Genomic DNA, 27,805 nt, shown 5'->3' with positions numbered 1-27,805 from the left:
CAGTTGTTCAAGTGCTCTTAGCTGTAGCTTGGTTTGTACACCAGGAGCTGCTCTGAACATACCTGTGTGCCAAGCTGGCTGCTGCTGCTGGCTGGGATTTCTGTAATGCTTGGAGATGATCCTGGAACTGTGGAAAACTTGTCATTGGTCATTTTCCATGGCTTCCCAGCTGGGTGGGAATGCTTTCCTCTTCCTCCAAGCATGGCTTTTACTTTGGTTATTTGCAGACAAACCTTTGCTTGTAAAATCTATTTGCACCCTTCCCATTTGCATGTCTCTCCATGTCTGGTTTGTCAGGGTGTGTAATTCTTCATAATCTAATGTAGAGTAAGTATTTTAGGATAGAAAAGCCACTCACCTGGGTCAGTACTCACTTGAGTACTGTGTGCAGTTTTGGGCATCACAATGTAAAAAATACATTAAGCTATTAGAAAGCATCCAAAGGAGAGCTACGAGGGTGGGGAAGGGTTTGGAGGGGAAGCCATAGGAGGGGTGTACAATGCTGTCAGGCATATGGTGAGATTTTTGAGGTGATCCTGATGGTCCCTTCCAACTGAGGTTATTCTAGGATTCCATGAGTGCTGAGCGCGGGGAGGGCTCAGTGAAGAGGAACCCTGGGGAACACCTTCGTGCTCCTTTCTGCTGTTTTCAGCCCTTCTCTGGTGGCAGAGGGTGTGTGAAAGGAGAGCACCACAAGCTGCTCCAGGCAGAAAGCGGCGAGACTCTCTCGTCCCGCCCGTCCCTCTCGCCGCGGGCCCCGGGAGCCCCGCCCCGCATTCCAGGCATTGTTTGCGGCCCCGCCCCACTCGGGCCCGCCCCCGCGCGTCCCTTAAAGGGGCCGGCACCACTCTTCGCTCCGGCCCCGCCCCGCCCGCCCCTCCCGGCCGGGCAGCGCCGCCATGGCGCTAGAAGTGGAGCCGTCCGCGGCTCCCCTCAGCTCCTTCCTGAGGGACTTCCCGGCGCCGCTGGGCCCGGGGGAGCCGCTGCCTTGGAGCTCCGCGGGGAGCGGCGCCCTGAGCAGGGCCGAGGTGCCGGGCGCGCTGGCCGAGCGAGCGAGGAGCCTCCTGGGCAGCAGGTGAGGGGACGGTGGGGCGGGCAGGGACTCCGGCTGGGCTGCACCGGGGGCGCCGCCGGCGGCCGCTGTGAGGGAGCGGGGCCGCCCCGGCACCGAGGCCGCAGCAGGTGCAGGCGCGGGAGGCGCTTCCTCCTGACGCGGGGCCCGCCGGGGGCGGGGGAGAGCCCTTAGCGTCTCCAGGGAATTTTAGGTTTGGAGATTTATTTATTATTATTCCCCCCTTCTGAATTACTTTTGATGACTGTTAATAGCATGCTTCTATTGAGGCCATAGGCCTTCGGCCCTGTGCCTTCATAGGATTGTTTGTGTGTGCTTTTCAAAGCCATTGCTCTCCCGCTCTCCGTGCGGAGTCAGTTACAAGCCCGCAGTTAGCGCGACGGGGCCGTTCCGGTGCTGGAGTGGCAGCAGCGAGAGCTCAGGTCCCTCAGGGCACCCGAGTGGTCAGCCGGAGGTCGGGGAGGGAGGCAGTCCCTGAGGTGCCTCGCAGGGCTGCCAGGGGTAAGGGGCGAGCCAGCTCCAGGGGTGTTCAGCTCCCCAGCCCTCACGAGTGGGACGTGCTCGTGTGGGTTTCTCAAGCTGATGTTTTCTTAAAACTTCAGGAGCGCAGTCACACCACTGCTGGAACACGCAGCTGCTCATCAGTGATGCTTTTATCATCCCCTGACTGCATCCTAATAACCCTCATCCTGAACAGCTTAGACTTCGTCTTCAATGCTGCTAAGAATTTGATATGACTTATTTTGGCAAGTTAGTGCTTCATCAAGAACAGGTTATCTCCCACCAATTCCCCTCTATTAATGCACTTCGGCAGTAGGGCCTGTGCACTCCAGCTGTTAAAAAGTTCCTACCACAATCTGCTTCACTAACCTGAGCAGTGATTGTGAATGGTCTAAAAGAGCATGAGTGGTGATTAGTGCTGAGGTACTGCGGTGTGGAGGAGACTGGTTCTGGTCGGGTATGTGCTGAATGTTACCTGGTTACTAGAGGAATTTGATAGATAGTAAACATGGTTTGAATTAATTGCCTTTTAAACTATCATCCACTGAGTTTATGAACACCAAATAGGTTTTGTTGTTGTTGAAAGTGTATAGGTGGTTTTTAGGTATTTAAATTGTCCTGGAAATTTGTCTTTAAAATCAAGTTATTCCTGCGTATTAGAGAGATTATTATGGACATAATATCACTCATCCCTTAAATAGTATGCCTAAATCTGAAGATGAAAAATGCATACTAAAGAAATACAATTTCTTAGTCTGTAGTTTAAAAAGGCCCAGATAATCATTGCATTTTTTAGTTGTGCTTTGACTAAATTGCTCTTGAACAAAACACAGCTGTGTTTTGTTCCACAGTGAGATTGCAAATTCATCACGTGCTTTGAATCTTTGAACTCTGTGGTGCAAGGGTGCTTCTGGGTGAATGCTTTAAAGAACAAGGTAATGCCAATCTTGAACAAATACTTATCACATGGCACCCAGTATGCCACGTGGGCCAGGCTGGTGCTCTCTTATATTGATTTAGAGAGGAAGGTATGAGGCTGTAGAGTTATGGGATGTGTTACTCAAACTGCAGTGCTTTAAAAATCAGTATTTCTGAGCTGCATGTCTGCTGACATTCTGTTGTTGTCTATTGGGCACAGTAACAAGTGGAAGCAGAAGAGGAATGCTGGTTTTGCAATGCTTTCACCTCACCTGTCACTCCTGGTGTTTACACAGAGAGAAGCCTGCCAGTGTCAGAAGCTTCATTTTTCACATACCTGCCCTGGAGCCAGTTCTGGCTCCACAGCCTCTCTTGTGGAGCTCCCCAAGTCCTGAGCTGGCAATTAAAAAAAAAAAAAAAAAAGGGGGAAGGAGAGCTAAGGAAAGTAAAGCAGAATTGAAGTGCAGTGATCTACTTATTCTTCTTTTTACAAAATGTTTGTGAAAAACAGAAGTAGATAAGAAAAGTGTTTTTATGAATTCTCGTGGCTGGCTGCAGGCAGCTCTGTGTTTGGGTGGAGCCATGAGTTTGGGTGTAATGTAGTGTACCTGAAGTGTCAAATGTAGGGATCCCTACGGAATTATAGCTCAGGTTTGGACTCCTAAGACAAAGAGAAACCTCATTTTCCAGTTGCAAAAAGGCTGCATTTTCCTGTTGGGTAGGCTAAGTTCTTGCATGTGGAGAAGACTGATACAGCCCAAGGCCAAGACAGGAATCTTGTGTTTTGAAATTGCAGGCCTTCTTATAATCCCTGCAATTAGGAACTAAAACTGAAGTCTCTGATTGTGTGAGAAGTTGCCACCTTTACATTTTCCCCCATGTTTGCTACAATGGATCAATTCAAAATACAGCTTTGAAGGCTAAATAAACTTTTCTGTTGATGTGAATCCTCAGTAAAATAGATGAGGGAGTAGTAAGGAAATAAGTGATAGAAGGCTGTTAAAGATTTTAAGAAATGGAAAAAAAAGGGTGAGGACTGACATTAGAAGACACTTAAATGTTTGTATAAAAGTTGTTGAAGATGCAGAGGGGGGCCAGATCAGCGACTGTGCAGGAGGTCACTGTAGTTGGGATCCAGCAACCTGCAGGCTGTCATGGCAGCAGCCCAAACACAGGGAGGGCAGCTCACTGAAAAACACACCCTGAAATAGCACTGTGTTATTCTGCATAGGTTTAACACTCTCAAGGGTTATTGGATGTACCTTGCTGACTTCTGGTGTTGTTGCTTGATCTGTTTCCTGAGTGTGAGATTTCTCTAACACTCCAGCATCACAGAATGTATTTTACATGGTGATTAGCACTGATGAAGGATTTTTGTGTAGATCAAAGTGTTATTGGGAAGCAAGTTTGACACTCAGTCCTGCTGTTCTGCTTTTCATTTCTGTGTTGTCAGGTACTCCATTCACACCTGCACAGGTGTTTGGGTCTTGCCCAGAAGGGCCCAAGCCAATCAAGGTCCATGGCCAATAAAGGCCCAGCAATATCCTTGGCTCAGGAGACAACCTATGGTGATGTTCAGCTTCTTCCAGTTGCTTGGAGGCACAAACCTTTGTGATTTGCAATGAGGAACTGTTGTTCCTCCACTACTGATCAGGATTTCTGTTGAGAAGAGAATGGGCCAAGAAACAACTTTGACTGGGTCCAACAAGGAGTTTCTGAATGCTGTTGCTTCTCCAAGGCTGCACACATCTTCTTACATGGAAGCAGCTGGGTTTGTCAGGCCAATCCCTGATGGCCTAATCTAAAATGAATTATTTTAACAAATTTCTGCAAATGCAGCTACCTCAGTAAAACACCAGCTAAAACAGCAAACCATTTTGCTCTCTGGCATGCCTTGTCCCTAAGTCACTAATCTGGTAAAGTTTTGCAGATATTTCTACTTTGAATAGTTCATTTAAATCAGTGGAAGAACTGCCTGCTGCTAATTGCAGCTAAACACATGCACAACATTTTGAAGAATCAGAGCAGGCTTAAGTAATCTTGTTTTGCAGAAGTTCAGTTAACATACACTTTTGGGTAATAGCTATGTTCTGATAGCCTATGAAAATAGGTGAATGTGAATGAAGTGACCATTAGTTACTTCCCAAGCTTTAGAAATTCACCTGAAATATTCCTGACTTTCACTGCAACAGAACATGAGATGAAGTCAGACCCCCAAATATAGAAATTTCATCTTCCCCTTGACAGGAGCTGGAACTTGTATGGCCATCCTGTGACATATCCAAAGAACAATGTGAAATTGCTGCAGCCTTCCTGTTGGAGGAGATTTACTACAATAACAGTTGAGAGACTTGGGTTTCCTGTTCTGCCCCCTCCCAAGCAATCTGCTGTTGCCTCAGCATCCTGTTTTGTGTCTTTGTGCTCTACAATGTAGTGCTCACACCAAGGTGTGGCCCTGGTATCTTTATTTCCAGTATTCCCTTCTTTTAGAGTAGTTAATTCAGCAATTCTGATATTTTGATGTCTAATGTGATTTAAGTATGAGGAGGGGAAAAAGAAAATCTTATCTTGCTTCTGATTTCCCAGTCTCTTCTTAAAATACTATTTAGTCTCTTCCTCGGTGAAAACTAATTTCTACTGTGACCTCTGCTTTTAATAAATTCCCTAAAACTTACTTCCTTATTCTTAATTTGAACAATTTGTTGTAATGCACTGGTACTTCTTGCTTGGGAACATGTTTGCATATTTTGCTCTCATAACCTGTGTGAAACATCCTTTCTGTTGTTGTTTGAGGATAAATACTCAATTTTGAAACAACATGTTTAGGGTTTAATTGAAAAGTGGCTTTTGTGGAATTAAGCCTCTCCTGTTCTGCTGTGGGGTTTTTCTTCCTGCTGAGAATAAAATGGAAGTAGCAGGTGACTCTTCACTGCACATTTTGTATAAAAACTGTTCAGTAATGACTGAAGGGCCTGAACAGATGGATTCTAAAGCTGCTGCTTCTGGTAGTTTCATAAGAAAAGCTGAGGAAGAACTGCTCCATGTAACCATAAGAGATGGAAATTCTGTGTGTGGCATTGTTTATGTATTTGTTTTGCTTCCCTCTTGTTCATCTCCTTTAATGACCTGATGTCATTAGCACAGGAAACAACTTCCTGTGCATTGTAGAATGTCAGATGTTCTCTCTTTAATGGATATATATTTGTACTTTTGTGGCCACCATCACCCTGGGAACTCTGGGTACTGCTCTAATAAATGCTAATGCTTAAAGCTGCTTGAGTGGAAATATTCTGTAGTTGATTATAAGAATAAAAAGCAAAAGGGAAATAAAAGCAGCAGATTAGGGAGAAAATACTGAATACAAGCAGCTTTTGTTTATGAGGAAACTTGTGACCTGCTATTATTTTGGCAGTGTGAGAGGATCTTTCACTTGCTGGAGAACTGCTGCCATTTGCAGATCTGCACCAAACCCGCTGCTGATAGAGCTGCAACGTGCTAGATACACACCCTGAGCCTGCAGTGCCAGAGCTGAGCTCTGTGGGATCTTCTGTTCCAGAGCCCATGGAGCAGATAAGGCTCCTCTTCCCTCAGATGTAAGGCAGCTGCAGCTGACTTATGCTAGAGCTCGTGCTCTCAGATAAAACGCTTGTTCTCAACATGTGTGTGTATGCACAGCCTGAAAGGAAAAGAGGATTACACACTGGTGCACTGGCCTGCAGTAGCACTGCTGCCTTGTTGCCATGACTTTGGTAGTAATGTCTAGAAACAAAATTAATCACTTTTTTTTTTTTTAAATCTGAAATGTAAGTGATCAATACTTGGCCAAGACAGCTGGTAATCTCTTGTGCTTTATTTTATACAAACAGATTTCCTGACAGCACTGTGGGAGAATGTGTGTATTTGGAGTGGGGGGAACATGAATTCTTTTGCTTGCAAAATAGGGGCATAAAAATGCAGAAGGCTTTGTGTAAACATGGAGTGTTTGGCATATCCTAGAGAGGCTGTGTACCACCCTCCAAGGTGACACAGAGCTCAATTCTCAGCTCCCAGTGCTCAGGAGCATCTTTTTGGGGTCTGCCATCTGCTGCACAACTGAGTGCTCAAAGCCATTGTAGGCTGGGCATGGAGCACTGCAGGAAGTCTGTCAGCTGTTTTCTAGCCTTTACAAAAAGTGTAGTTGTAGCTGAGGCTCTGGCCAAGGTCTAGTGGTGCCTTTGATGCTTTGGATGCTTCTCTGTTACCCAAAAAACTCTTTGCTAGAGACTTCTGAATGTACCTCTTAAACTGGAGGGGAAGAGGTGGAAACATCTTTGAACTGGTGACTTGTTTGCACCACTTGCTGCAAGTATACTGGAGATTTAATGACCCAGATAAAAAATGAGTGAGAAACTATCTTACTATGTTTCTGCTTCCCAAAAGAACATGTATATATTTTGATGTTTGTCTTTCTGAAGACTGGTACTAAAAGGGTCAGTAACATCTTCTGATTGACCTGACATACGTGAGTACACTGTGGCTGTGGTGGTGTGACAGCTGGTCTTTTGAAATGAAAAAAAAAATAGATAACTAAATTGTATTGCAGAAGAGAAACAAGGTGAACAAGAGAAGTAAGTTCTGTTCTGTAATTTATGCCAAATCTAAAGTATGCAAAACATCATAATTGCGTTCTACTTCTGTGGGTAACTATTTTGGCCTGGAGGTATGTGTATCAATGGAGCTTTGCATAGCTCCATTTACCAGTACTGTGTGTGTCCAGTAGTCCTGGATCTTTCAAGGAGGAGGGTGGCATGTAAATTTAAGTGTCATCTTTATTAGCATGAGTATTGCTTTACTCTTTAACTTACTTCTTTTATCTGTACTCAGGTTTTTGAAACAAATCTTGTATTTTGCTGTGAGTAGCTGGAGGAGACGAGCTCCCTGCTCCAGCCACTGTTGATCTGACTTCAGCTGCTGGTGAAGCTGTGATGCCTCGTCTGCACTGTTACAACATGCTTTAGTTCTTTTAAAATATTTTTTATTGTGGTCAGAACACACCCTTTATGTTAGCAAAGAAACAGCCTGCAGCAAAGGAATTCAAGGTCTGTTTACTACTAGCCTGTGTGTGCTGAGGCTGAGTGTTTGGTGTTGCGTGTCAGAGAAATGAGGCTAACGTGTTTCTTCTAAACATTCCCCTGAAGTAGCATCCTGTGCATGTAACACCCCAGCAGCTTTCCTCTTCTTCCCAATACAGTTGGTTTTCCACTGAGGAAACAGCTACAGTGTTCCTTGTGATTCATGGAGATTAAATTATGCTTGGGTCAGCTCATCACTGGGGTGTCTTGGGCTTCTTTGAAAGGAAGGCTTTAACAATAAGTGACATTCTTCTTTGCTTACAGGAAAGGTTTGAAGTCTGCAATGGTAATTGCAGTGGGTTACTTTTGCACTGGTTGCCATAGGTACTGTGGCTGTTTCCAGATACTCTCCAGCCAAGTGAGACCTTGTAGCTCTCAACTAAAGCAGCAGTTCTTGCTCCTTTTTAATGACACATTTTGTTAACTCTTAAAGTCTCTGATTTAGAAGGTGAACTTAGAGCTGGTAAATGTTGAACCTGAATGAAAGATGCTATTCCTTGGAGCTCCACTTACTTGAGCTCAAGGGAAAACCAGTCTTGCCAATATGGTAATGCTGTGATGAAGATTTAATAAAGTAATCACAAATATCTTCTGTTCAGAACAGAGTTTGAACTAAATAGGTTTGGTAATTTTTAGACTTCTTTTTTCAGTGTATCAGAATCAATTATTTGATGTTGTTGCTGTCTGCATAACAAAATCCCAATGAACAACCACTTTCTTATAGATTTGCAGAACTATCAAGTGGGAGGAAATACATAGGAAGCAAAGCTGAATGAAGCATATCAGTACTGAGGAATCACAAAATTTCCTTTTTAGGAACTGGGTGGCAACTGGAAAAAGTTGAAGGATGTGACATAACTTGTACATTTTCTCTTTGTTATGGGCATCCTGTAAGCAGAGATTTATACATGACTTGTGCATTATAGCACTTAGTAGATTTCCTTTTGTTTAAGCTGCTTTTTATGGACCCAGTTCAGCAATTCTGGATTCTGGAAAGCAGAAATGTACAAAATTTAAAATCAAAGTATTAAGCCCTCTTCTGATCTTGAGCTGTGAACCCAGGCTAGATATGATTTTTTTCCTCCAGTATAGCAGAGAAATTCTGAAGATGTCTGAAGCTGTGGCTCTCACTGTGCATCTAAATGCATTGCTATTTTCTTAATGTTTCTTGTCTCTATTCTTGGAGCTGAAACGTGCTTTGACTAAAGCTTCTGACTTTCAGCAGTGTCAACAACACATCTGACATTGTTTGCGGGGCTTAGATTTTCATAGTCCTTTCTTTTTCTCTTACATGAACAACAACAGGAAGAAGGATTTTGGAGGGCAGAGGTGCCATATCTGTTTTGGATATATTTCTTGCCTGACCTTTTAAAAGATTGTCTGTCAGTGTCAGAGCCATTATAAGCAGGCATTGTTACTTTAAATGAGCTAGGAAAGGAACTGACTCCCCTAAACATATCAGCCTTAAAAAAGAAATAAAAAGCCACATTCTGTTTTCCCTTGATGTGGCATGACTGCAGCTAGCACTGAAAGAGCTGCAAACACGTTGCCATCTATTTGAAGTACCGAAGTAACTCATTAAATTGGGCTGTCACCGCCACAGAATGCATGGCATAAAGCAGGCCTGTGTTGGAGCCTGCTGACTGACACAATGCTTTCTGTTTCTGCCACAGGAGGTACTCATACATGGCTGTGAGGATGTGACAAGGCCCCTCTTTCAGGAGCACAATGGCAAAATGCATTTCAGCTTGTTGTCACTGGGATCTAAAACCCCGCAGCCTTCCCCTCCCTGCCCTTCTGTACACACAAACCACTCATCGCTGAGCAGCATCACAGACCAAATGCTTCCACTATTTCATACTCCCCAGCAAACCAGTTCCATGCAGAACTTTCTAAATGTTTCCTGGGAAAACAAAGTCTTGTCCTTGACTTGCACCTTAATGTGGTATTTGCTTTGGTTGGGTAATTCAACACCTTGTGGGAATCAAACGCTCCATGAACAATGGATAAAGTGGCTTTTTATGGATGTTGATGCTTATTCTTCATTGTGCTCATAGAAAATGGCTGGAACATGTTTTGTATGTATACTGTAGTTGTTAGTGCTTGCCATGAGGCTGTAGTGAATATAGGAGTTATTTTATAGTAGCCTCCTTTTGGAGTTAGATGGGACTTATTTGTTTACAGATTCAAAAACCTTATAGCAAGTGTGTGCTTGAATAAAGCATTGAGTGAGCAGGAGATGGTGAGCAGACCATGTAGCGTTATTGTGTTCTAGATGCCTACCTAAAAGCTTTGTCTAAATAACAAGTCTTGGAGCCTCTTTTCATCCTAGTCTCCAGTCTCAACTCTTTGCCTGGGTGGTTTCTTTGGAAAACTTCCAGTCAGAATAAACTGAATGATAAGGGCTGTAGGTTAGCATTAAGCATGACTTTTCTTGTGAAGGGAGGGAGAGTTCCAAGGAACTTTTTAGAGATTTGCATCTACCACAATGATGAGATCTTGATGCTGTCTGTGGTGAGATAGTTGACTGCAAGCAAGAAATGCTGTGTAGTGAGTAGAAACAAAATGTGTGTGTTCAAAGGCTGAAATTGAAGGTAGCAGTTCCCATCTGAGAGCTCAAGAGAAAGAGGTACCATCTGTGACTGGAGTGTGAGGCAACAGTTTGAAAATATGATTCATACGCTTCTTCCTCTTTACATTCTTGAGAAAGCAGTTGTCTAACTGAGGATCTTACTAAAGATTTGTGTGAATAAATATTGAACATATGGTTTGCTCTACTAGTTTACTAATGAAGTTTGTATTATTGTGTGTAATGGTTTCTAAGTCTGAGGTCACCAGCCATACACTGTGAGGTTGTAGCTCAGTTTAAACTAATGGAGTCTATTTTGCTTTCCCTTCCTTTTCTTACCAGCAGAGATGTTTCACCACTTCTTGCAGCATCATTGATCCATGCTGCAGTTGATGAAGTTCTCCAAAAAGACTTGACTGAATTTAAGCTGCAAAATGTGGAAACAGAGGAAGAAGGAGATGAGGAAAGGTTCACCTGTAAGTATACTTTTTCTTCTGTCTGTGGTTTTCCCAGAGGCTGTCTTTCAGAATAGTTTAGTGTTTTGAAATGTTTCCCAGATATATTTGGTTAGGCTGCCTGGCAAGCAGCAGTGAATGGGACTTCATTTGCTTTTGCTGTGTACCTGTGGGATGAAAGGAAGCTGTGCTGGTTTTGTGGGCAACATGCAAACACAGTGTCAGGAGCCCTGACTGATCTTGTGCATTGGCTTTCTGAAAGGGAAGAGTGTGCCCTTTTCCCTTTGGCTGAGTGACCCTATTATTCCCATGTTTTGACATTGACATCACAGTTGTTGTACAGCCAGACCAACACCTTCAAATCTTCCATATAAACCATCTTGCTTTTGTCTTGGCAACCAGATTCTGGCTCCTCCACATCTTAAACATCCTGAAACTCCAGATCTTTCTCTTGGCAAGTTGCTCGATAGTTTGTGGCTTTATCAATGACTTCTTCCCACTCTCCCCTATAAAAGTGAGATACTGAGGGAAAAAGAGCTTTGCATGTCTTCTACCTGATGCCTGCATTTTTTTCCTGAGTGAACTGGAGAGAGAACAGACCTTGGTGACTGAGTATTGGGTTTGTGCCTTGTGTAACAGATGGTCCTACTGCATTTATGTACTGAAGTGTTTAACATTAGACTTCACCAAACCTTTAGTCCCAGTGCCAAGAATTTAAACGGAGCAGGATGCAGGCAGAATAGAGGATAAAAATGGAGAAGAGATGTCTTAGGTAAACCAGTCTGTTCTGCAAGAGGAAATACTCACCCTTCCCTTTCCCTGGGACGGATTGAAAGGCATTTCAGTGTGCCCCAAACAGAGCAGTGCAGTGGCCAGGATATGACACTTCCCAGAAGCTTCTTTCAGCATTCACGTCCAAGTCTGAAACGGCAGGAGGGGGAACTCGGTTAATTAAGTCGTGCTGCACCCTCACTATGTCATCCTTTGCCCTAATGCTTGTGGCTTTCACTCACTGCAGCTACCCTGGCCTGGGGCAGGATTCTGCCTTGAGGAGAAGCTGGCAAGTATGAATTTGGTGTGGCCAGGTCACTGCAGCCTCCACAGGAAAGTCAGAAGCAGCATATTGTAACTCACCTAGGATAATTATGTAGGTTTGCACAAAGCAGTTGGAAACTGTTATCAGAGCACCCTGCAGTCACTGTGCTGCAGACTCTTCATTGACTCCATGAATTATCTTTGAGGTGAACTATAGCAGTAATACAGGACATGAACTGCTATACATTTGTGAGCCTAGGATTGTAATCTGTAGTTCTGTGTCTTATGTAAATCTTGAGCCCACAAACCAAAATGAAACCTATCTGAATAATAAAGAAATAGTGTTTAGAAACAAGGAGTAATGAAGAACTTGATAGGACGTGGACATTTTCTTGGCTACAAGCATTTGATGTCTCTGGTTACTATATACTGGGGACATTTGCAGAATATTCAGGCTGCTGTTTTGCTCTGAAGGCCATAAAGATAGGGCTGGAGTCTACTTTTAAGATAGTGCAGGCAAAGTTGGGAAATCCTTGGATGAGTTTCACGTTGAACTAGTTCACATTCTCTCTCACTATTCCTAGTTGACAAATGCCCCAGAGCCCTCCCTGTTCTGATGGTTGAAACCTTCTTTGATTTCCATTTTCCATATTCCTGTCTATTTTGTTTCTTTGTTCTTGTCATCATTGCCATTTAGACCAAATCTCTACTGACCATTCATTCCCCTATCAAACAGGATGGAAATTGGCTCATTGTTCAGGTACTTGAGTCAGCAAGGAACAGCTACCTTAAAAATGGTCATTTTTCTGCCCCCTTGGACTGTACTTGTTTTCCCCATCTTGTAATTGCTATTACATCACTTTAACTGTACAACTTGAGGGAAAGCTGTTCCTCATGCTACGGCACAGTATGGACTCTCTTCCTGCACTGCAGTAATAAATCTGCCAAAAAAAGCATTCTTGGAATGAAAGAGAAGTGATTATATAAAAGCAACGGGGGGGAAATGTGTGCATGTGTGAGTACCACTGTTTATGGTACACTGCAGAAGCATTTCTGCTGTTAAGATACTAAATTCTTTGTCAGATGTCACAAGCTTACTATTTAAACAGCAATATGTGTCTTCTGGTCAGTATTAGTCTAGATGTTTACAAATATCTAAGCTAACAGCTGTAGGCAAGGCTGTCAGAGATGCTGTCCTATTTAGTTATTTTGTGTTTGGGATGATTTAATATCTAAAGGTTTTTATAGCTTGTCCATTAACACCTACATATTAAGCAAATCAAAAGTAATTTTGGTTAGTATGTAGTGGCTGCTCATCAAAGATGTGTGTTTAAATTTAAGCTTTCAATTCTCCAGGCCCAGAGATGCATCTGAAGCTGGCCAGCTACTGTTGCTGCAGAAAAAAAGCTTGAGAACCAGGAGTTGTAAAAAGGAATTCTGAGGAAGCTTTAATGCTAGCAGTGTTAGCAGGAGTCAGGATAAAATAGATATAGGAAAGATAGTTCATGCACTGTAAGTCTTTAGAGTATACAGTAGTGACCAGCAAATTATTTTTGCTCTATAAATGTTCTTTTCAGTGCGTTTTGAACTTAGTTGATTTAGGATTGAGGCAGGTTTTTCCTGTTCAAATAACAAAACTTTAAATTGTTACCTGTTTGGAGGGATACTGTGTTGCAAAGCTAGACACAATGCCAAGCACCAAGCCATTCAGTCTGATGAACAAGTTTGGATTAATTGATCTTTGGGATCTGTCCAGAAAAGGATTTGAGTGTCTGGCTGGAGCTTTTCACGCTATGCCCAATGAGTGTTTACAGTTCTGCTCTGTAATGACAAAGCTGGAGAGCAGCGGAAGTGTTCTGTCCCTGCAGCTCCTACAGCCATGAGTATTTACAAAGATAAAGATAACAGCTTAAAATTCTAATCTGTTCAGCTCAACTATGAGTTGAGCTATTGACCTTAGCAAACATTTTCAGACTTCCTTGTTGTTTCAGTGGAAGTGGTTCAGTAGGACATAACCTGACCCAAAGTCAGCCCAGTGCTTTTTCAGTCCTTGTGTCCAAGACAACAACAACCTCATCTTGAAAGTTTTTCTGCCCACTTGATGATTCCCTTTTATTTTTCAGTATGTATTAACTCCTACCACTTAATCTTACTGATTTTACTTTATTTATGTCTAATATATTAGACTGATTTTTTTTGGGTCTTTGTTATGATTTTTGTAATGTAATCACCTGCTTGATAAACCTCTATTTTCAAAAAGAACTAGCAAGTAAAGAAGCTGCTGTTATTCTTAATTTTACACTATTTTCCATTGCAACTTTCTCTCCACATTATTCTCAGGACCTCATTTTAATTCTTGCAGAGTCTGTAAAGGCAGGGTGCTGGACAGGGAAAGAAACTCGAAGGAAAGACAGGCCAAAAGATGGAGTAGTGTAGGAAGGTGGGCCAGAGCACTCACTGTTTTGCCTCTGTGCTGGCAGTGCTGGATGGGGAGTCGCTGCAGCGCTGCTTTTTTAACAAGCTGCGGGACGTGTGCTGCGAGTGGCAGAAGCAGCTGCCGCCGCTGCGGCCCCTGGCGCGTTTCCTGCTGGTGTCCATCCACGCCATCCGCAACGCGCGCCGCAAGATGGAGGATCGCCACGTGCTGCTGCCCGAGTTCAATCAGCTCTTCGGTCTCTCAGTAAGTCTGGACACAATGGGGGGGCTGGCTGGGCAGCTTTGCAGCATTGCTGTAAGCACAGGGCCCTGGTGATGGATGGTCTGTGAATTTGTTGCCATAAGTTATTTGTCGTGTCTGCATTGGAGCAAGGACTTGGTGACTCAGATTGCTGGGGGCCAGCTACTGCCCTGATAAAGAAGTGATGCAGGGAGGATCTTGTGACTTTGGGATTCATGTCATAAGTTATGATATGGGAAGTTCACCTAGTGTTATGTTGCTGGAGTTAAAATGTTCTTGTGACTGACACAACTTATATATGGATTGAGAGCAGCCATGAGGAGCAGGACTTGGGGGTGTTTGTTGATGAGAAGCTCAATGTGACCCAGTGATGTGTGCCTGCAGCCCAGAAAGCCAAATATGTCCTGGGCTGCATCAAAAGCAGGGAAGGCAGCAGGCTGAGGGAGGGGAACCTGCCCCTCTACCCTGCTCTGGTGAGACCTGCAGAGCTGTGTCCAGCTCTGGGACTCACTTCATAAAAATGAGAAGAATCTGCTGGAGCGAGTCCAAAGGAGGCCACAAAGATTATCAGAGGGCTGGAGCACCTCTGCTGTGAAGGCAGGCTGAGAGCTGAGGTTGTTCAGACTGGAGAAGAGAAGGCTCTGGGGACACCTTATAGCAACTTCCAGTGCTTAAAGGGGCTACAAGAGAAAGGCTTGGAGCAACCTGGTCTAGTGGAAGGTGTCCCTTCCCATGGCAGAGGGGCTGGAATTTGGTGGTCTGTAAGGTCCTTCCAACCCAAACCGTTCTGTGATCTGGAGAAGAGCAGTTGCACAAGTGCAGTTCATAGAACTGTATAAGCAGCAGTCTGCTCCTTCAATGCCAGGTTATTCTTAAGGACATTAAGTGACTAACAGCAAACAAAGAAAAGTACTTGGCCTGCAAAGTACCCGTTTTATCCATTTTGTACCTGTGTAAATGGACTTAAATTGTCATTTGTACAGAAGAAAGCCCAAAATAAAGAATCTTTGCTTGTTGGTAGCAGTCTGAGCCATTTTGGTTTGAATGTCTTCCTCTCTCTCTCCCTGCCAAAGGATGATGTTGATCGTGCTTACTTTGCGGTGTTCGATGGCCATGGTGGAGTGGATGCTGCCAATTACTCAGCAACACACTTACATGTCAATGTTGGGTTACATGAAGAGATTGTTAAGAATCCAGGTGAAGCTTTGAAATGCTCTTTCCAGAAGACAGATGAAATGTTTCTTTTCAAAGCCAAAAGAGAGGTGAGTGGGTACAGATTAATTCCATTGTTTTTAAATAACACTGAGAACTGTTGGACAATGTGGTATTATCCAGAAGATTCTGACAATACAGTTTATTTCAATCACTGGCTTCTTTATGAAATTATGCTACATGTAAAGATTGTCTTTGATCAAATTATTTCTTATTTTGAGGAAAACCAGTGCTTGGGAGTTCAAGATGAGTAATTGAAAAGAAGTGCTAAAGTGATTTAAATGATTCTGACATATCAATTATTTGAGAGAATACTGGTGCCTCCTTGTCTAACCAGGAAGCCTCTAGATGTTCTGCTGTCTTACTTCTTACCTGGAAAAGAGATTTCTTTCTTCCAGATAATATGGTTGCTATCTTCCTCTTTCGTGTCCCTCATTAGTGTCACTGGTGATTGTAAGTGAAAAATGTGTTCTATGATTTAAATCAGACTCCTCAGTTCATTAAACTTATTGATTAAACTTTGAATTTAGTTGGTCCAATGAACATTCTTTCTTCAAAACCACATTACACTGTTTGAGAACTCTTACTATAGCACTGCTGTGGAAGTACTCATTGTCAATATCTTTATTTCTGTCTATGAGGTACGAAAGAGGGACTAGCATTTCATAAGGTCTGACTCTCACTCATCTTTTCAGGGAATCTAGGACAGTTAGATGTTTTCCCTCTGTTGACATTCTCATTTAAATACTCAAGGATAAGGAGATCTGTGTGGAGCAAGGTATCTGTAGTTGCTAGGGTGGAGAATGTGAAAGGGATTGGAGAGACGTGTTTGTTTGTGAAATGCTCATTCTACTGAAATTCAGCTCCTTTTGCTTTTCTGCATGTCTGTTTTAAACAACAGAGCTCTTAGTCTCCTAGATCAGCTTTGGAATTAATAGCAAGAGAAGGAAGAACATAAGAGACAGTATTTATCATCTGCATATTAGAAAATATCTTTATAAACAGTTTATTTCACACCTCTCTACTGTCTTGTACCCTTTTTTTTCAAGTACCTGATTTAGGATTAGCAGGTCTAATCTGCTGCATTTAGTGTGATCAAGTCTAAGTTTTCAATATTGCCATATATCCTAGTGGGGCTTGTTGAGTGTTCATACCCGTTTTCCTTCTGTAGAAGCTGCGGAGTGGCACAACAGGTGTGTCTGCATTGATTGTAGGGAGCAAACTACACATAGCATGGCTGGGGGACTCTCAGGTGATGCTGGTGCAGCAAGGGAAAGCTGTGACATTAATGGAACCTCACAAACCAGAAAGAGAAGTAAGTCTGACTTGTTTTTTCCTCTTAAGTGTGTGATGTCAGATTCTCTCCTGAAACCTTTTGGAGTCAAGCCTTTTTAAGTGTTTGGTGCTTTACCTAATTGCATATACTGCATAGGATGCATGGGATTAATGATTTCTTGTTTTGTGTCCACTCCTGTGTCTTGACAAGGTGATCCTTACACCTTACCTGCTTGGAAGTACTAATGAATGGTACTGATAGTCCTGACTTCAGTTCCTGCTTAGACTACTCAAAATTTGCGGAAATTGAAGACTTTGACAGGCTTTTTGTGGGAATTTAAATCTGCCTGTTACAGAATATCTTAGTAATTTGAGATTAATAGCAGTTTAAAATATTAACAATGGTGCAAATCTTTCGTTATATGCAGTACTGTCAGTGAAAAGCTAATGCTGATCTATTGGCCTAACTGGCTTAAAGTGTATTGCATTTCCTATCTATTTTCATAGCCAGATATTTTATTCCATGAAATTGGATGGGGACTTTGCAAGTTTAGCTAGCATTGCATGACCCTTTGCCTTCACTGCATGAATATTTGTAACAACTGAGTAGTTAAATGAGTATCAAGGCAAAGACTATTGTTACTTAGCTTAGTTATCATGTATTTCATTCTGAACATTTATATATTCACCCAGCTGCTGTATGGAATGGGAAGAAGTGGCAGGAAAATTTATTCATCCATATGAGAAAGCATGTGATGATATAAAAACCTGAGAATTCTGCTTTTCTGTGGACAAGCCATAGGAGGGATGGAAAGTAATGGCTTTTTTCCAGTAATCCTATGTGCCTGTTTCTGTGCTAGATTCTGATATGTGTGTTTGCTATATTCACTGTAGAAATACACAAACTGGAGCAGCAAACAAAATGTATTCCACTGTTTTTCAGGATGAGAGAGCAAGGATTGAGACTCTGGGTGGCTGTGTAACCTACATGGACTGCTGGCGGGTCAATGGTACCTTGGCTGTTTCCAGAGCAATTGGTGAGATTCTGTACAGATCAGAATCTGTAAACTTTGGATTAAATTTGATGGAAACACACCTCCTGAGACTGTGTTTACTGTAAATGGTGTCTTGTTCAGCATCAAACAAATAGTAAACCCCTTACTGTCTTTCCCATAAGGCAAGGACTTACATGCCTTGCAGCTACATCAGCTTATTGGTTTTACCATGAGAATAAAATGTTTTATTTTGCATACTAGCCATGATAGTCCTATTTTTTTTCTACTACTAAGATCTTGCTTCCTATAAATGTCTAAAGTACTGTAATGTTTTACAGTAGTTTAACAAATATGCGGCATTTAATTTGTAAAAGTGGAGGAAGCAATAAATGTTTGTCTAGCCTTTTTTATGTGCTCAAATGTCTGAATTGTGAGGGGGTTTTGTCCACTTTAATATGAATGTATCTTTCTCCTGACTGTGGATCTTTCTGCTTAAGTCAAATCACTGCATTCTCCTTCAATATCCAGCAATTTAGGGCATTTTAATTGTAGTATTCTCACAATCTTATTAAACAAGCTTACTTTGCTAATTGCCAATTAGGGCAGAAAGAGAAAAAAAAACCCTGAGCAATACAGATAAATGTAAAGTATGAATGGGAGCAGATTAGTATGGAATTTGTATAATGCTATTTGGATCAGTAGCAACCCATGTTTGGTAAGTATGCCCATACAAAACTGATAAGCGGAACACAATGAGCAGATTCTTAGGGCATTGTGATGTATGTCTGGATAGCTGAGAAAAATTTTATTTTCATGGCATTCTGAAGGCTGTACAGGAGGCACATCTGCAAAATGAAGGCCTGACTATCTCCTTGCACAAATATATTTCTGAGAGAAAAAACTTAGGAATAAATTCCTTATTTTCCCTGCAAAATTAGGGGGGTTTCTAAGGAGTTACTTTAATTTTTACTTTCTAAGGGGTTGCTTTTAATTTTTAAATTAAAGTAACTCCTTAGAAACCCACCAGATTTAGGTAGGTTCCAAGCATCCTTAAAGAAGAAAAAGTCTTTGTGCTTATTTCATGGCTTTTAACTACTCTCATTCTGCATCAGATACCTCTGGAACATGATCTGGCCATCCTTGAGGATGGTAAAAGCAATGGGTGGGTAAAGAAGGACCTGTTTACATCTGAAGTAATCAAGCCTTTGCTTTGTATGTTTGTCTAAGGTGACATCTGCCAGAAGCCCTATGTCTCTGGTGATGCAGATGGAGATTCCTTTGAGCTGACTGGCTCAGAAGATTACCTGCTCCTTGCCTGTGATGGATTCTTTGATGCCATCAAGCCCCATGAGGTTGTAGACTTGGTGCTGGATCATTTGATGCAGACCAAAGGAGTGGGGCTCAAAGCAGCAGAGAGACTGGTGGCTGCTGCCAAGGAGAATGGATCCAGTGACAACATCACTGTGCTGGTGGTCTTCTTGAGGGATCCTCAGGACATCCTGGCAGACTGTCTCAGAGACTCTAAGAGCCCTAGGGCTGATGATGATGCTCAGAGCTCACCCTTTACCTTCCTCAGCTGTGAGGCAGCAGCCGCACAATGATAGAATCTGTTTAGTCCAGAAGGTTCAAGTAAGTTCACGTAAGGAGCTGTTTTCCAATGAAGAAGCCTCTAATACAGTGGGCACAATGTATCAGGAAAAAAGACAAATGGACAAATGTGGAACAGAAAGGCAAGAGCCCTTTTACTGACTTCCCATTTGTCTTTCCCTTCTCCCTTTTCTCCCCCCTCCCCTGAAAAAACACTGAGCGGATGTGGAGATTTGTACAGCTGTTTCATCTCTGGGAGCAGACACTGAAGTGTGTCCCAGGGCTGTTGGTCATAGCCCTCTGTCCTGGAAGGGTAAGAAACCATAATAGGTATAAGCTAATGGATAAGAATATGCATTTCATGAATTCTGAGTGAAAATTTGAATTAGTGCTTTAAAAGAGCACTGTATGTTGTACTTAACTGTGATGTTACTTTGGAAGGTGGAGGGGAGAAGCTGTCCCCACCACAGAAAAGCTTCTTCCTGTGTGTGTTCTGTAGGAACAGACTTGGGGTGCAGGGACTGGCTGACTCCAGTGTGCTGTGTAAGGTGCTTATGGTTTGTACCAAAGATAGTACAAGAATGATGTGGCCTCTTTATTCAAACACAAACATTTAACATTCGTGTGTATGGAGAGGAGAAAATAAAACTGGATGCTCCAGAAAAGCAGGAAAACTAGCTAGAAATATCCCAGGGAAAATGATAGAAAATCAACTGCTTTCTGGGATGCGCTGGTTTATAAACTGGAATCTGATATTTAACTGCACTGAATTATTTCTCCCTAACAAACATGCTTATTGGCTATTTGGCAACCTGAAAAGACCCCTCTTGTGGTATTTGAGAGAGATCTTTACAGTTTGTGTGCTCAAGCAGGTAAATGTCCTCTTCCTGCCACTATTTTGTGTACTATAACAAAGGAGGAATTTATTTTTCTTGTGTTTATTTGTTAATTTTCTGAACTTTACATTTGAGGAATGTTTTGCAGTGTTACTTTATTTTGTTGTGGTTTTTATTTAAACTGGAATTTTCAAGTGGCTCTGTCTTTATTACCTGGTGTAAAAAAACTGACTACCCTCAAGTGCCTTAAATATTTCACCCAAGGATTTCTGGCTGCCTATCATAGTCTGGTGAGCCAGTTCCTAATTTTTTTTAATGTGATTTTTTGTTTTCATTGATGCACTTAAATGTTTCAGTTTGCAAATTATTTAGTGGTAACTAGGTTTCAAGAAAACATCTTTCATTGTTGCCAAATCTTGTGGTTTGTAGTAAAAGCTTTGCTGTGACTTACTTCCCTGCCCTGTGCAGAATGCTCTAGAGGTTTTATCATAAAGTAACAATCTGAGTAATTATTTCATTTAAAAAGTAACTTCTGGCCTTCACAAAAAATTTAGTAACACAAACTAGAAACAGTTTAGTAACAATTTTTTTTTCCTAATGGAAGGTTAATTTGGCCACACTTCATGAACCTTTTGGGTCAGAATAACTTTCTAAGAACTGTGAAGCTCAGAGGATGAAAGAAGTGTAATGAATATGTGAGGGTGTTTGCACAACTGCTCCATTCATGACGTGCTAGAGCCTGTGGTTGTGTTTTGTCTTGCCTGGCCAGCAGGACTCAACAAGATCTAAAGGCTCAATGGTAAATTTGTTATTAATTTCAGTGTCTAAACAAGAAGTGTTTTGCATCTGGCAGCAAGAATGTATGCCACATTTAGAAGCACATGTCATTGCAATATGTCAGCCCTATTGATTAAAATATGGTGAGCATTAATGTTGCTTGGGGAGGAAGCTGAGGCAGAAGAGCTGAATGGCTCAGAGGAAGAACAGAGCAGCACTGTCTGTGTCCCCAGTCTCTGGATCCTTTGCTGATGTGGGATGGTGCAGTGACCCCAAGGGTTTTGCTGGAATGACTGAGGACGATCCTACAGTTTTTAATGTAGGAACTCCTCAGTGACCTCCTCTCTCACTGCCCAGCAGCTCACACAGCAACTGCCTTGTTTTGACACAGGGGCTTTTCTGCTGAGAAGGCTGTAAGCAGTTTTCCACCCTACATTTTGGTGTCTTAAAATGTATGGGGAAGGATTTCCATTATGGCAGCCTGGTGGGTGGGCATCGGTGTTTTTAGTGAGCCTTCTTCAGTTAAGGGAGCCCTTAGGCTTGTTCAGTAACCTCCTTGGCTTTATCAACTCCTCTGCCTTTGACTTCTAGCCAGATATTCAATTCCATGCTAAGTCCTGATGACCACTAGTGCCTCTTGGTGTCTTTGAAATAGTTCTGTTATTAATAGAGTAAGAATCATGCAGAATTGATGGCTATCTGAGGGTTATCAGGAGAGGGGAAAATTATTGTAGTTATGAAGGAAGGTGTGAAATATTGGTAAGTTCATGATATGGTTTAGTTTCTGAAATTGGCCAAATTTCCTCAAGGTGAAAGGGATTGAACAAGCCAAACTCTTTGTAATGGTGATTTTTTTCAACCTTTTCTGGGCAGATTTGCATTACAGAGGAAAGAAAGTCCTAAGTCTTTTGATGGATGCTTGCAGCTATGTGAGAATATAGGTTTTTGTTTCAAATTTGATAATTTCTGTTTTATGGGAGCTAAGTGAAGTGGGCCTTTAAAAAGCTGTCTGTGGCAATCATAAAATCTAATTCTGAAGCAATGCTCTAGGGAAGAAATTCTGCATTCTTAGGAGCTGTTCCCTTACATTTGCATTCATTCTGACTGACATAGTGCTTCATTTCTTTGAGATGTAAATGAATAGGAACAGTCTTTGAGAAATCAGAGAGATTTCAGCATGGATTAAAAGTATTTCTCTCATTTTCAGATACTTCTTATTAGCTTTAAAAAGTCTGGTCAGGTCAACAGAAATTGTAATGGGTCAAAAAAGGCAGTTTGTATCCCATAGCTAGAATAAGTAATTCCTGATGTGTCATCTACAGGGAAACCCCAAATACGGTTTGGGGGAAGCTGTAGAAATTAGCTGAAGTATTGAAGACAAATGTTCAATAATTTTCACGTCTTACTAGACCCCAAATGAATGTCTGCTGCGTGCATTTTAGCACTCAGTAGAAGAAAAATTGCTCTTTAGAGGAGCCTGAAATTTTAAAACAGAGCACACTGAAATTCTTTTGTTGTTTGGCTGGAAACTGACTTCAGTTCTTCTGCTTAGTGGGTATGCAGCATCTCTTTTGCTTATGGGTAATTCATGCTTCTACCTTCCCTTCCTTTCCCCATCCTCTCCTTCCAAGCCACACCTAAGACAGTGAATATTCTGGGTCTGACAGAGACAAGATGAAAGTTTTGCAAATAACATTTGTTTGGGGGGTTCATTTTGGCTTTTTTTTTTCTGAGAATACGGATGATAGAAACACAGGAAAATTCTTAGAACAGAGAGAGATTAAGTAAAATCCACCCTCTGAGTGATGGAGGAGTGAAAGAGAGAGACAGGAATGTATTTAAGTATTATTAATGCCTATTTTAAAAAGGAAGTGGGCTGGAAAATAGAGCTACAAATGTCAGTTCTTTAGAGCGAAATACCAGTGCTTGAAGAATTAGAAACACACCCATTAAAAAGGCAGAGCTCAGCTGTGCTAACTCTTGTCTTCAAACAGCCAAAGAAGGAATAGCACTAAAGTGTCCAAGGTGACTTTCTGTGACCCCTCAACACTACCATGGCAGCTAATGCTCCTAAATGGATTTTTCCAAGCATCCTCCTGTGCTCAGAGGGAGCAGCCAGCCTCTGCAGTTCCTGGTCACTGTGCAAAATGCTGCTGTGAGTAAACCTGGAGTATGTTCATGAGTGGGGGGGCTGGTGAGCCCTGCAGGATGAGTAATTGGGCACCGAGTGGTTACAGCAATGCTGGCAGCTGAGTAGTGTTAATCACTGTGATGACTTTAATAGCATTTAATAGACACTTATCTCCATTCAAAGTCAGATGTGATACTGCTCTTTTAAAAAGCATTTCCAGTGCCATTAACCTTCTGTCATGAGGAGCCACTAAAATTTCCTTTTTTGTTGGATGTTGGGAAAAGTCCTTCTCTTGTTTTCTGAATTCTGGAGAGAAGTTGGCTGTCTACACTGGAAAACATGTGTTGAGTTGATAGCTTAAATCAGTTATTTGGGGTTGAAGCTTCCCTCCCAGGCAAAAAAAAAAAAAAAAAAACAAAAAAAACCAAGAAACCAACACCTAAAGGCTAACCCTAAAAAAGGTGTTTCCAAAACAAGTGGCTAAGAACTTTTGTAAATGGTATTTGTAAATGGCCTTGCAAAAAAGGTAACCAGCAAATACCGTCCATCCATAAAGGGCATAGACAGTAAAGTCTAAGTTAATATTCCAGCTCCACTCTTAGTGCAAATTTGACTCTGTTGGTTAAATTATTTGTATTCTTGTGGATGCAGGTACTGGATGTGCAGCACCAGCCATTGTCTGTTTCGAGTCTTACAGTACTGAAGTATCAAGCAAATGCTTTAGGGAGCAGGTGGGGGGATGTTAGCCACAACAGAGCAGATTGCAGATGATTCATGTATAATTTAGCTCTGGTTAAGCCTGAATTAAATTTCCCTGCTTAGTTCTATTACTGTCCCTTTTGCAATTGGGCCTGTGCCTTCAGACAGATTCCTACTAGGAAAAAATGGTTGATTTCCCCTTTTTGAGGAGCAAATGTTCATCATCTGATGAACAAAATGCCACCCAGGAAGGATTGGGGAAGGAGAAAAATGAGCTTTCAAATGAACGCGAAACTGCCCAATCTACATGAAGTTGTATACTCTCCCTAAACACAAATTTATAGCAGCTCTGGTTGCATTTGAGTAGTACTGGAAACCAGGGGGTTTCTGCCAAGCTCATCAAAACCTTTCAAACAGCATCAAAACCAAGAGGCTGGTCCTCTCTGTGTTACTAAACTGAGCCACTCAACCAGCCAACCCTGTGGAGTATTTGTTTTTTAGCATTGACAGCCCTTAAAAGCTAACCCAGACACTTTCTGCATGTGTTTTGGTTGGATTTTATTTAATTTAAAGTTATTTTTATTTATATAAGTCATGTCAGCTGAGAAGTAAACAAATGGGGACTTGAAGGAGTGACTGCACTTCTGAACATGTATCTGTCATAGACACTTGTTAAAGTAATGCCTTAAAAGGAGCTGGTAGGGTCTTGTGACAGAGAACCTTATCTCTGCATGGAACAGGAAACCAACATCTTCCAGAGAATCACATAAACCTTTATTTTGGTGTGACCCATCAGACCTGAACACTCTTCTGTGTCCCTGGTTTAATGCATGTTCCAAGCTGCACACGCTGCTGCTCATGCACACAAAGATAAACAAGGGACAGCTGTGTTGACCACATAGAAAATTTAGCAAGATGCAGCTTTTGTTAAGTAGGAGAGGACAAAATCAATAGGAAAAGAAATGTTTTCAAGCTTCTTGGAATACAAACAATAGAATAAAAAAAAAAGCAGCCTAGAAGTGTTGGCAGTGCACTGTCAGCTGAAAACCACTGTTTCAAGCAAATGAATTTGGCTGTGTTGTGATGTCTGCTTTATTTTGATAACAAACTCCTCTCAGTCAGAGTTTTATGTCTTATTATGTGCCTTTTGGTTGAAGAGACAAGATACATTCAGTTCCTTAGAAAGTTAAATATATCTAGGCTTTCTGACATGCTAGATCCTGATTATTGAATTTTCTCTCAACTATTAAGTCTGATTACTAATTTCCAGGAGATATTGATATATCAAATACTGAAACTATTACTGATTAAATGGTTTTGGATTTCCATGCAAGGGAATGTCATTGGTCCTTCCTGATCAAGTGGATCACTCCTTGAAGTTATTTATCCCTTTCAAGGCCATACATTAGGCAGGTAAAAGGTTTGTTGCTTTGGCAAATGGAGCTGGAATGTGTGACCATCATTCCTGCCAGGAGCTATTTATCCTTTTATCAAAGCAATGATGCTTCTTTTTGGATGTCTAAGGATAAAGAGATAATAGCTAGGAAACCAGGGTGAAACCTTTGTGAAAAGGCATTTGGCTGAATATTGCATGATTAATGCTTCTTTCTTTGTCTGTTTTCCCCACTTTTTTTTTTCTTTAGTGTATTTAATAATAGCAAGATTTTTTTTTATTTGGGGTCAAAACTTTATACTGACAAAAAAAAGTCCAGTATAAAGTTTTTAACTTTAAGTTCCTTTAACTTAATGACTTTAATTACTTTGAACTTCTTCTTCTGAAAGTCAGTTCTGCTCTGTGTCCTCCCTATTTTATTCCCAATTTTCTTTTTCTCTATCTTTTATGTCCTTTTACATTGTCACCCTCTCCCTCCACAAAATGCTGCTTTTTAGGCTAAATAATCTGTTGGCTGTTAAGTCAGTTTAGTTGCCACTTTGTAATTTTCACTTCATCTGTGTCCATAGTGAATTTGGTCCAATCTGTGGAGGCCTGCAACACCAAGAGTGTAAAAAGAACCATGTCAGCTAGGAAGATAAGAGACTACAATAACTGTTGCTTTGGCATGGACCAGTATTGGATATGTAAGAAGAAAATCCTGAGATTTGTATTTTACTTCATAGGAATACTTAAGCTTATTTCAGGTAACAATAGCTCTCACCCTGATTACAGGAGTTCAGAAACGTTCTTGTCTGTCTTTCCTTATTCCTGCAGATAGTTTGTGTTTTCAAACATTTGCACTGTTGAGAGTGGGGGAAAAGCTTTCTGCCTTCCTTGCCCTCTGCAGCTCTCTGTCCCAGCCCAGCTGAGCAGGGTGGGAGCAGCAGCACAGCCCCAGCTCAGCCACCTCTCAGCCAGTGCCACTCTTCAGGGCCTGCCCGTGCTGTAACGCCCGTGCTTGAGGAGTGGTAAGTCAGACTCTGTAACTACTCCTGCTGACTTAAAATATATCTTCTTATCAGTATTAAAACAGTACAAGAGCAGAGCTGTTGCTTTAGGCACATTTCTTGCCACTGTGTTGGCTGATGAACCTTGAATGGAAGTAAGAGGGCCAGTGACTTTGAAATAGGAGCTGTTAGCCTAGTTTTGTAGAATCATAGTCCTTATTTATTTTATATGCTAATCTGCACTTGTGACCCTAAGCAGAAAAGCTGCAGTACAGCAGGTTTTATAAGCTGTGGCTTAACCAGTTATCTAGTCTCTTAAAACTCTTATTTAAGCTGACTGGTTTTATGCACAAGTTGAAAACCTGTTGTCATTGATCATTAAATGCTATGCATATTGTACATTCATTTACATGGATCGTTCTAATAGTGCTTGTGTGTTGTATGCTACATTACCATATTTTTTATATATGTATGTATTGCATGAGGTTTAATTGTTGGGAATTTTTTGTACTGTCACTTTTGTATTCACACAGTGCCTCATGTATCTATTTGCATATTGCAAGAAGTTGTTTCAAAACAGTGATTGGAAACAGGTGGGGATAAGAACTTGCCACTGTAGGATCTGATGGTTCTGAAGTATTAATAAAGTATAGTGACTCAAAGCACTGTTTGTTTCTTTTCTTAAAGATCTATTTCATTCTAATATTTCAGGTGCCTCATGTTGTAACTTTTTTCATGTAGGTCATGGTGCACATCTTTGAGTGGTTACCCTGTCTCACCACGTTACCTTTCTCCATAGGGCTTTTCTGAGAAAAGAGAGCAGTGGCAGCACTAGAAGGAAGCAATCCTTGGGATTACACAGTGTGCTTACTTGAAAAGATGAACATCACCGAAACCATTCAGGACTGTGTACCTCTAATTTGATCTATTCCTTCTTTTTCCCAGCTGACCACAGTGACAATGCAGGTTAAGTGGGGTGTACTGCTGGTGTCCTGCAGTAACAGGATAATGATCTGAAAGACTCTTTTGCAGCCAGACATGGTGACAATTTATTTACTTGAATACTTGTTTAAGAAGTGGTCTTTGACCACTGAAGTGGGAGGCTGGAGAGCAAATCCTCAGAGTATGTTAGGGCTAATTTACTGCAAAACATAGAGGAAGTTCTAAGAGGAATGGTAACCTGAAATACAAGTAAGGCTTGGGAGCTGAGCTAACCCGTGGTTGTTTCTGAAGTGCAGGTGTTCCTATCCTCATGAGAGGAAGACGTAACGAGAGCAGGACAGAGATGGGAGACTTGACAAAAGACAAGCTTTAACAAGGGGATCTGAGAGATGCAATCTTTCAGGAAGTTTGTCTAAATGCTTTTGTATTTATCCTAGAGAGAATAAAAGTCTACAAGAACCCAGAAGGCTGCATCACAGGGAAGGAGATGAAGTATTCTTGAAATACAAAAATAAGTATAACCAAATGAATCATCAGGTGTGTTCTGGTCAAGATGTTATGGGCATGCTTGAACCTACTTCAGATCAAACCTCAAGTCTCTTGAAAATATCTTCCATTTCATGGTTCTAAA

The 27,805-nt window shown here is 41.7% G+C and overlaps 1 protein-coding gene across 3 annotated transcripts in view; it reads left to right on the top strand.

The window, feature by feature from the left end:
- The first annotated feature begins 899 nt into the window (after positions 1-899).
- PPM1F (protein phosphatase, Mg2+/Mn2+ dependent 1F) overlaps positions 900-27,805 on the top strand; it is a 42,972-nt gene continuing 16,066 nt past the window's right edge. The window contains exons 1-7 of one of the 3 annotated variants that reach the window (XM_054516721.1): positions 900-1,075; positions 10,514-10,647; positions 14,142-14,341; positions 15,412-15,600; positions 16,722-16,865; positions 17,769-17,862; positions 19,048-19,720. In XM_054516721.1, coding sequence (XP_054372696.1) covers positions 900-1,075; positions 10,514-10,647; positions 14,142-14,341; positions 15,412-15,600; positions 16,722-16,865; positions 17,769-17,862; positions 19,048-19,421 — 1,311 coding nt within the window. In that variant the 3' untranslated portion in view covers positions 19,422-19,720. Of the gene's footprint in view, positions 1,076-10,513; positions 10,648-14,141; positions 14,342-15,411; positions 15,601-16,721; positions 16,866-17,768; positions 17,863-19,047; positions 27,712-27,805 lie in introns of those variants that run through there. The other 2 variants (XM_054516720.1, XM_036392962.1) reach the window with 2 other exon arrangements.

The sequence above is a fragment of the Molothrus ater genome, chromosome 18 (genome assembly GCF_012460135.2).
Source record: "Molothrus ater isolate BHLD 08-10-18 breed brown headed cowbird chromosome 18, BPBGC_Mater_1.1, whole genome shotgun sequence".
NCBI classification, from domain to species: domain Eukaryota; kingdom Metazoa; phylum Chordata; class Aves; order Passeriformes; family Icteridae; genus Molothrus; species Molothrus ater.
This window is presented reverse-complemented; position numbering and strand designations above follow the sequence as displayed.